Source organism: Myotis brandtii, unplaced genomic scaffold (genome assembly GCF_000412655.1).
Source record: "Myotis brandtii unplaced genomic scaffold, ASM41265v1 scaffold806, whole genome shotgun sequence".
Taxonomy (NCBI): Eukaryota; Metazoa; Chordata; class Mammalia; order Chiroptera; family Vespertilionidae; genus Myotis; species Myotis brandtii.
This window is the reverse complement of record NW_005371249.1, coordinates 2,397,858-2,406,822: the sequence shown is the minus strand read 5'-3', so window position 1 is coordinate 2,406,822 and position 8,965 is coordinate 2,397,858. Positions and strand designations below refer to the sequence as shown.

Below are 8,965 nucleotides of genomic sequence, written 5' to 3'. Positions count from 1 at the left end.
GGGCGGGGTGGCGAGCAGCGGCGACAAACCCGCAGGCAGCCTCCCTGTCGCTTCCTCCCGGCGGCACCCGTGCGGTGGGCGGGCAGGAGACGTTGGCTCCTGATCCGCGAGGAGGCAGCGGCAGCGACGACTGGAACGACGGCTACAGACGCTTCACTGAGACTGAGCCGAGAAGAGCCGAATCATCGGAAGAAGAGGTACGCTCACCTCAGCCAATCAGCGCCTGCCCTAGGGACTCCCGCCCGCCTCTCGGCGCCTCTCCCCAGCAACCCACGGACCAGAGCCAATCAGAAAATTCGCTTTGGCCTGGCTCCCGCCTCAAGTATGCATCGCCACGTCAATTGGCTGCAACGCTACGCTTCCTCGACGGATTGGTATTTTCAACCAATCAACAAAAGGAATGGGACCAGCTCGACTGGCGGAAGGAGTGTTCAATCTCTTAGAGGCGGACTCTCCCACTTGGCTCCAGCTCATTGGCTCCTGAGTTTATCCTGCTGGAAAAACCTGGCACAATGGATTGAACCCTTGTATTAGTCTGGTATTATTGTAGTATTAACCTACACATCTGTCTTCTTCCAAAATGAGGATTCACCCCAACCCCTCTCCTTGCTCCTTCAAAATGCTAACTCAGGCCACCCCTATTCTGGACCCTTTTAAACTAGCACTGCAGCTCTCAAACCACTCTATTTTAGTCATTGCACCCTCTGGTAAACGCTAGTCCCGAGGCGTTACAGTTCTTTGGGGCTTGGAGGTACACTCTTCCTCTTACCACTGGGTATTAATATTAATGATTTGAGGATGGAGGGCACCCAGTCCAGAGAGAGGTCAAAAGGCTACCAAAGAACACAGCAGATTCAAGAGAGCCTGAAGCAACAAGAAAGTTGCATGCTGAGTTGAAGTCTTTGGGCCCCAAATACCAGCTAGCCCTGACTATATTCAACAGGCAGTTTTGGTAGCTCGTTAACTTGATTCATCCTTCAGACACATTTGACTGAGGCAGTCTACTCTCAAATTCCTAGAATTTGGGATTAAGGAAGGGGTGGGAAGTCACTCTGAGAGACTCAGGTTTGCTTGTCTCTCCCCTCTAAGAATCAAATACCTGCCCTTGTCATGGAAGGCCTGCCTAGACCACCTTCCAGACCCACCTCCACTCATTCTGTCAGCTCACACAGGATGTTGTGGCTTGGGGCTTTGCTTTTAGGCAATAGAAAGGGCTAAAGTCTGCTTTCTGAGTAAGCATTCCTCTAGCCCTTTCTTCTACCCCAGTCCTCAAGTCATAAGGTAGATGATGTTGGGAGATGGCACCTTAGACAACCAGCACTCAAATGAACCAGACAGCTGTGTATGTAGTATATGTAGTAGGCAGACAAGGGATAGATATGAGATTTTACTCAACACAAGAAAAGGGGAAACAGGGGGAAAGGTGCTATGAGCAAAGTCAATGCCTTGTTAGGGGGAGAGGTGTCTCTGGAACCAGATGGCAATAACTAGGCCAAAAATTTTTTTCAGGCGTATCACCAACCTTTCAAAAGCTGGACTTATATAGGAATGGTCATCTCCAAACACATTCCCCAAGGATGGTAAAGCAGAAAGCCCTCCCCACAGAAAGATGGCCCACTGGGGCCCCAGCTCAGATTCTTTTAATCTTGGCAGCTACTAGTCACAAGGCTCCAGCAGAGATGTCCGAAAATCTTCAAGAAGGGTTTCACGGTCAGGAGGACAAATCCAGCTCAAACAGGTTTCAAGGTACAGGGGGAGAGACCTGGAGAGCAAGAAGGGTGAGGCCTAAGAGTAAAGGAAAGGCAGAAGGTTGGGCAGCCCCTCCCTCCCTTTCATTCACCACCACCCACCCCAATAGGCCCAAGGATTCCAGGACACCAACTGCTCCTAGACCCAAGCCAGCAGGCCTCAACCTCACCATGTAGCATTCTCCTGTGGCAACTTAGTTTGGGCCTCCAGCCTCCGCCAAAGAGCAGTGGCCTCATCCCTCCGATCCAGCCTCCTTAGAGTCTGAAGCAGGTGAAATGAAGCGTCTCCATTACCTGTAGTCCCACCCCAGAATACAGAATCTTAGAACTTGACCCAGTCTTAGGCATCATTTTATAAAAGGGGAAATTGAGGCATAAAGCAGGGAACTGTCTTGCCTACAGTCACATACTAAACCAGGAGATTATTCCCAATCATTCCTACCCCTAAGCACTACCTGCCCAAGATAAAGGGCTCAACTAATTCTGCTTCTGCCCAATACCATCATTGTCTTTGTGTCTAAGAACATTAGGAAGACTGGGAACTCTTAGAGGCCTTCATACACACTTGTATATGTCTTGTGTACGTCTGTGTATATCCCTAGTTATATACAGCACAATCCCATTCACCCCTCCTATCTAGGAACATCACTCAGTACCTCCCTCATGAGCCTTTACATCCTTGTGCATCTATGCATAGCTGACATCATGCAAATATACATACCTGGGCACACCTGCACACTGAGGAGGAAGTCCTGTAGTGCTTTGGTATCCTGGCCACTGGCCACCCATTCTAGTCCACGACTAATCAGGGCAGCTGCCCGAAGCTGTTGTAGTGCCACAGCTGACATACACCCCTGTTCACAGTTGGAAGCAGGCCCTGGGGATCCCCAAAGTCAAGAAGTGTGTTACCAGCCACAAAGTTACTAACTAAAACCCCAAGTCCCCCTCTATCTCTTCTTGTGTCTGGAGTCTCTTTCTCTTAAATCTCCTGTTGGGCTGGGTCACGTGTAAAGGGAACTGATATCCACTACAACCACTTTCAGGAGGGAAGAGGAAAACTGAGTCTAGATCACCTTGTTCTTTATCCTTAGGTATGTACCGGAAGAGCAGCTCAAGGCACCTGAAGTGGGACATAGAACAGGGGTAAAGAGGAGTCAAGCTCAGAAACTCTGGGGTGAAGAGGTAAGAATGGAGCTCACCAGTTCAGGTCCCAATTAGAAAATTATCCCTCCACACTTCCCCTAGGGCCCCCTGGTTGGCTTCCTAGGCTCACCGGCTAAATTCACTAATTGCTTGTTTTGGGTCCCCTAGTTGCACCCAGGCTTGTCCCTGAAGCAGGTAGGTGGCAGAGACCCAGGGTGGGCAGTGTGGTGACTCCTTGGTTCCTTTTCTGGCATCTTTCCACAGCCAGGGCGTTTTTGGAAGCAGAGATGATGTACGGCTCAGCAGCTCCTCACATATGGTTAAAGCATCCTGAGCTTGGCCTGCCTGGATCAGTGCTGCTGCTGCCTCCAAGAATATCTCAGGCATACACGGCCCTTGGGGGCAGGGGGGTGGAGAAAACTGGGGTGGGAGAAAGATGCAGTGAGCCACCACCCCCAACCTCTGGTACCACATGGAAACCACCCATTGCTTGCTGCCCTGGATCCCCTGTTCTGGGAAGCCTTCCTGGTCTGCCCCCTCTACCCCCTAGACTGGACAGACAGAACAGCAGAGGAAAAAACACAAAACAGAAATCCTGCTCTATTCCAAAGGAGACTCCAAGTCTTTCCCCACCCCAACTGTAGAGAACCTTGAAGATATACTCACCTTTGGCTCCCAGCCATCCAACAACAGGGCCAATAGGTCCAAATAATGCTCTACAGCATCCTCTGTCCTGAGGAGTCATAATCCATGAGCCTTACATTAGATCCTTTCAGGGACCTCCAAAGACTCCTAGCTAAGGGAGGGATGCTCAAGGGTCCTGGAGAGTGGGTGGTCTTGTGGCTCCAACCTTGACTCAGTATGGATATACCCTACTTACAGAATGGATTTGGGAGGACACTTCAGAGTTTTAAAAATACAGGTTAGCCCTAACCGGTTTGGCTCAGTGGATAGAGCGTCGGCCTTCGGACTGAAGGGTCCCGGGTTCGATTCCGGTCAAGGGCATGTACCTTGGTTGCGGGCACATCCCTAGTGGGAGTGTGCAGGAGGCGGCTGATCGGTGTTTCTCTCTCATCCATGTTTCTAACTCTCTATCCCTCTCCCTTCCTCTCGGTAAAAAATCAATAAAATATTTAAAAAAAAAATACAGGTTAGTACACAGACAATAGAGGGGTGGGGGCATATGCTGGGGGACGGGAGTGGGCAGAGAGAGGTCAATGGTGGGGGAAAAGGAGACATATGTAAAACTTTCAACAATAAAGAATAAAAAAAAGCCGAAACCGTTTTGGCTCAGTGGATAGAGCATCAGCCTGCGGACTGAAAGGTCCCAGGTTCGATTCCGGTCAAGGGCATGTACCTCGGTTGCGGGCACATCCCCAGTAGGAGATGTGCAGGAGGCAGCTGATCGATGTTTCTCTCTCATCGATGTTTCTAACTCTCTCTCTCCCTTCCTCTCTGTAAAAAATCAATAAACTATATTTTTTAAAAAAGAATAAAAAAAAAGATAAACCTGTACAAATTTTTAAAAAAATAATAATAATATACAGGTTAGTGTCTGGGAGAAGAGTTCAGGCCCAGTGGCAAGGCAAGATGTTGAGGAGTGGGGACCTAGGTCCTGCCACTGATTCATTCATCCCTCTGACTCACAAGAACAGAAACAGAGGTATCAGAAGTGGGAAGAGGAGCTCGTGTGAGCAAGGCAGGACCTCACCTTCCCGTCTGTAGACATCGGCTTGCTAGCAGGTGTTTGACCTGGCTCAGTGTGCCACAGTGAAGGGGTGAGGCTGGGTCAGGTTGTGGGAGTAGCAGCTCTACCTCAATAAGAAAATGGGGGACTTCAGAGCTAGGAGTGACACTCAAGGCCTGAAAGAGACAAAATAAGAAAGTATATCTATAATCTTTCGGAGCCATGCTTCCTTCCACTTATACCTTGATTAATTGCCTCACACGAGCACCCCAGCAAGCCCCATATCTTCAACTGGTATAGTTCCTTACCTCAACCAGAAGCTCCAGACTCTCCAGCTCTGCTGCTGTGTTCCCCAGTTGCTGATACAGCCTAGAGGCCTCCAGAAGTGGGGAACCACAGATTAATCCCCCCTTCAGGGCTGCAATCAAGTAGAGCAGAGCTCTCTGTGGATTGCCCTAGAGGAGAAGACGCAAGCCTCAGCCACCCTCACAAAGAAAAAAGCTGTCCATAACACCCATGGTTTCCCCAACCCACCCTAGCACTTTCTTTACCATCTTTCGGAGACAGGTCCCCAACATTGTGTACACCTGGACCAACACAGGCCGTGGGCATAGACCTGAGGCTGCTTCATGCAGGCTGCTCAGTGCCCTGGGCAGGTTTCCTACGATCAGCTCCTGGAGGCCTGAAAGCAATCAGGGTGTGAGCTTAGAGAGGCCCATAAGACACGAATTAAATAGACTTATATATAGAACATGACAGGAAAGTCATGAGGCTAGAGACCCCTTAAGATGGGGAATGGGGAGGAAGGAATGAGACTGCTGACCTTGGCGATAGGCAAATGCTGTCAGAAGGACATCCCTCAAGCCTTGGGCATCCTGCAGGGTCAATGGGTCATCTGATTCCTTAGCTGGGGGGCTCCAAGTTTTTAGATGGAGCAGCAGATCCTCAGAGGACCCATTCTGGGAGAGGACCAAAGAGGATCCAAGTCTGTAACTATTTCTTTTTCTGTTTCAGTCTACCCTGGCTGGACCTTGAATTCAAGGGTCCTTCTGATTCCTGTTCCCCCAATTCTAAGAGATAGTTGTGGGGAAAGGATAAAGGGAGGAAGAAAAACCAATGATCATCTATTCTAGAGTACCTCCTCACTCAGGATAAGCCCGTGAGGACACAGGGCAAGGACCATGTTTGAATTATTGATGAAAAGACAGACTGGGAAGTGACTTCTGCAAGGACATGAGAACCCTACCACCACCCAAGATTATTAAGTGTGTTTTTTTATTGATTTTTTAGAAAGAGAGGAAGAGAGAGAGAGAGAGAGAGAGGGAAACATCGATTTGTTTTTCCGCCCATTTATGCATTTATTGGCTGACTCTTGCATGTGCCCTGACCAGGGAATAAACCCGCAACCTTGGTGCATCAGGATGCCGCTCCAACCAACTGAGCTACCTTGCAGGACATAAACTACTTTTAAAATGCTCCCAAGAGAATCCCTCCAATGAGCGACCAACCAGAGGAAGGTCACCTAAGATTCCTTGAGAGAACCTAGCAGCCTTCCCAGCACAAAATGATCCTACTACAGCTGGGGCCTATAGGGAAAAATCCCTTAGATCCAGGTCACTTCCCAAATTACCTGGCTGCCATTCAGGGTCTGCAGCAGCAAGGTCAGGTCCCCAAGATGGTCAGTGCTCAGCCAAAGGGCAGCCTGCAGGCCAGCCAGGTGGTGAAGGGCAGGGAGCAGCTCCGGCAGAAGGGAGGAAGCATGGAGGACGGAGTTCCACAGGCCCCTGAGCCCACATTCCAGCCTGGGCCCCACCTGTTTCTGGGTCTCCAGCACTATGGAGTACACACACACACACACACACACACACACACACACACACACAGCTGAGATAGGACCTCATCTCTGGCTTTTCATTTTTACAGGAGTCCAAAGACCACAAAGGTGTTCCCGGTCTGAGGAGCACATGGAAGATCAGAGAAGGGCCTCTCTCTTCATGGAGGTGGCAGATTATGTTGCTCCTCCCATCCCCCTTGCAAGGACTTAAACCCAGACTGAGGCTGGCAGGGGCACGGGAGACATTCTCTGGCCCTCACCTCTCTCTAGGCCCCTTTGGATATCCTGTGCTTGGTCCTCAGTGAAACCCTGGGCCAGGCTTGCCCTCAGGGTAATGAAGTTGCAGATGACAGTCAATTCCAAGGGGAGAACAAGAACAGCTGCAGGGAGTCCTAGAGCAACAAATGCTGGTCTCACAGGCTGCTCCCCCATAAAAGAGTCCCTAAACACCCCACCTCAACCAAATGGCCTCAATGAAGAATGCACCCTTTAAAAAAGAAAAGACTCCTTGGACAGAGTTTGGAAAGGGCAAAAAGTTCTCCAGATTAGACCATTCTGGGAACCACATCTTCAAACGCTGCTGCTGTGTGTGTGTGTGTAGCCAGGAGATTCACTTGTACAAAGACATCCACGCCCTGTGTGTGCCTTAAACAGCCCACCCCCCCCCCCGAATAATCGCCTCAATCCCAGAAATGGTGAAGAGGTCTCTGGCTGTGGAGGGGCAGAAGTGTGTGTGTTTCGGGACGGGAGTGGGGGAGTGGGGGGGCGGGTTTTTAACTGACCATCCTGGAGAGGACCCTGCTTACCCTGCAGACTCTGGAGGAGTCCTCTGAGCCCTTCCAGCGCATCTTGAGCCAACTGCTGTCGCCTCGGAGACAGACCCAAGTCCTGAGCCACCTGACAAACATGGGGTGTAGCGTCACGGAGAATAAGCCATTTCCTCTACCCCGGCAGCAGTGGCAAGGGGGGTCATTCTCCAGTCATTTCTGGCTTTAGGAGGAAGTCAAGCTCACCCCCTCCCCATTGGCTGGGGTAAGTCCACAGCAAACCCTCTTTCTGGTATTTTGGGGCTGCAAAGCGAGATCCAAGCAACCACGTTACCTTGGCCTGTCGAACTAGCTGGTCATTCTTTTCCCTCCACAGGTCCAGGCAGCTGGCTTGTGGCACTGAGGAGCCCAGAGGGGTCTGATGGGACATGGCTGAGCCCGGAGACCTGGAGAGGGCTGCGAAAGGGTAAGCCTGTCCCCACCGAAGCCCCCACCCGAGGGGGAGGAGCCGTGCACCCTCCTGGCCCGGCCGGCTCTCACCCTCGCCTCCAGTTGGCCGGGCCGGCAAGACTCTCAGCTGCTGTTGGTTGTCTCCGAGGCACACTCCCCCGCGGGAAACTCGAAAAAGAAACGATCCGGACACGCCAGTGAGGAAGGCAGAGGCGGGCCGGGAGCCGGAGGCGTGTCTCAGAGCGGGGTTCTACCGCTCGCCGTTCCACCAGCTGGACTCTCGCGCCCAGGCTTTAAGAAATCGATATTGAAAACAGAGCCCGCGGGCTCAGCGCCTCCCTTGCAGCCACACTTCCAGGTCTATGGTTTCCCCGCCCTCCGCGGAGGGCAGGCCGTGCGATGCATTCTGGGAATTGTAGTACCGCCGAGAGACGCTAGAAAAGTTCGGCCCGGAAGCAAGTGTCTCCAAAAGGAACCGACAGGAGACCAAGGCCTTGGGTAATCGGGCCATCCTTTTTCTGTTCACCATGGAGCATCAAACTCTCACCACAGTCGGCTCGACCGCCTGCAGTCTGCCTGCTGGCAGCGCGCCCTGGCCCTGTTTGTGCAGCCTGCACTGCTGCTCACAGGTATAGTACCTGCCCAATCCTTTCAGCAAATCGAGCCAGGAGACTTGGATATCCGGGTGCAACAAACAAGAAACAACTGCGACCATTACCTCACATAAAATCAACTCAAAATGGGTAGGTTGGACTTCATTAAAATGAAAAACGCTTATGCTACAAAGACATCATCAAGAAAATTCAACCACAGCCGAAACCGGTTTGGCTCAGTGGATAGAGCGTCGGCCTGTGGACTGAAAGGTCCCAGGTTCGATTCCGGTCAAGGGCATGTACCTGGGTTGCGGGCACATCCCCAGTGGGAGATGTGCAGGAGGCAGCTGATCGATGTTTCTTTCTCATCGATGTTTCTAACTCTCTATCTCTCTCCCTTCCTCTCTGTAAAAAATCAATAAAATATATTTAAAAAAAAAAAAAAAAAAGAAAATTCAACCACAGCCCGGCCCACGTGGCTCAGTGGTTGAGCTTCTGTCTATAAACCAGAAGGTCATGGTCCGATTCTGGTCAAGGACACATGCCTGGGTTGTGGGCTCCATCCCCAGTGTGGGGTGTGCAGGAGGCAGCTGATCAATGATTCTCTCACATCATTGATGTTTCTCTCTCTCTCTCCCTCTCCCTCTCAGAAATCAATCAAAATACATTTTTAAAAAGAAAGAAAATACAACCACAAAGTGGTAAAAAATAGTTTGCAAACCATACATTTCATAATGGACTTG

General features: G+C 50.9%; 1 protein-coding gene across 3 annotated transcripts; it reads right to left on the bottom strand.

Moving 5' to 3' along the window:
- Positions 1–1,372: 1,372 nt before the first annotated feature.
- FANCG (Fanconi anemia, complementation group G) lies at positions 1,373–8,497 on the bottom strand. Of its 3 annotated transcripts, none has more exons than XM_005884008.2 (15): positions 7,720–8,497; positions 7,514–7,635; positions 7,219–7,309; positions 6,673–6,804; positions 6,209–6,411; positions 5,402–5,537; positions 5,130–5,260; positions 4,887–5,033; positions 4,603–4,754; positions 3,558–3,624; positions 3,022–3,311; positions 2,822–2,868; positions 2,470–2,625; positions 1,919–2,042; positions 1,373–1,762 (listed from the first exon to the last, which is right to left on the bottom strand). In XM_005884008.2, the coding sequence occupies exons 2-15, from the start codon at positions 7,607–7,609 to the stop codon at positions 1,657–1,659; spliced, it is 1,878 nt and encodes a 625-aa protein (XP_005884070.1). In that variant the 5' UTR covers positions 7,610–7,635; positions 7,720–8,497; the 3' UTR covers positions 1,373–1,656. The 3 variants fall into 3 exon arrangements, with proteins under 3 accessions (XP_005884070.1, XP_014386949.1, XP_014386950.1); XM_014531463.1 differs by having other exon boundaries at positions 7,514–7,625; XM_014531464.1 differs by lacking the exon at positions 1,919–2,042 and having other exon boundaries at positions 7,514–8,497.
- Between the last annotated feature and the right edge of the window lie 468 nt (positions 8,498–8,965).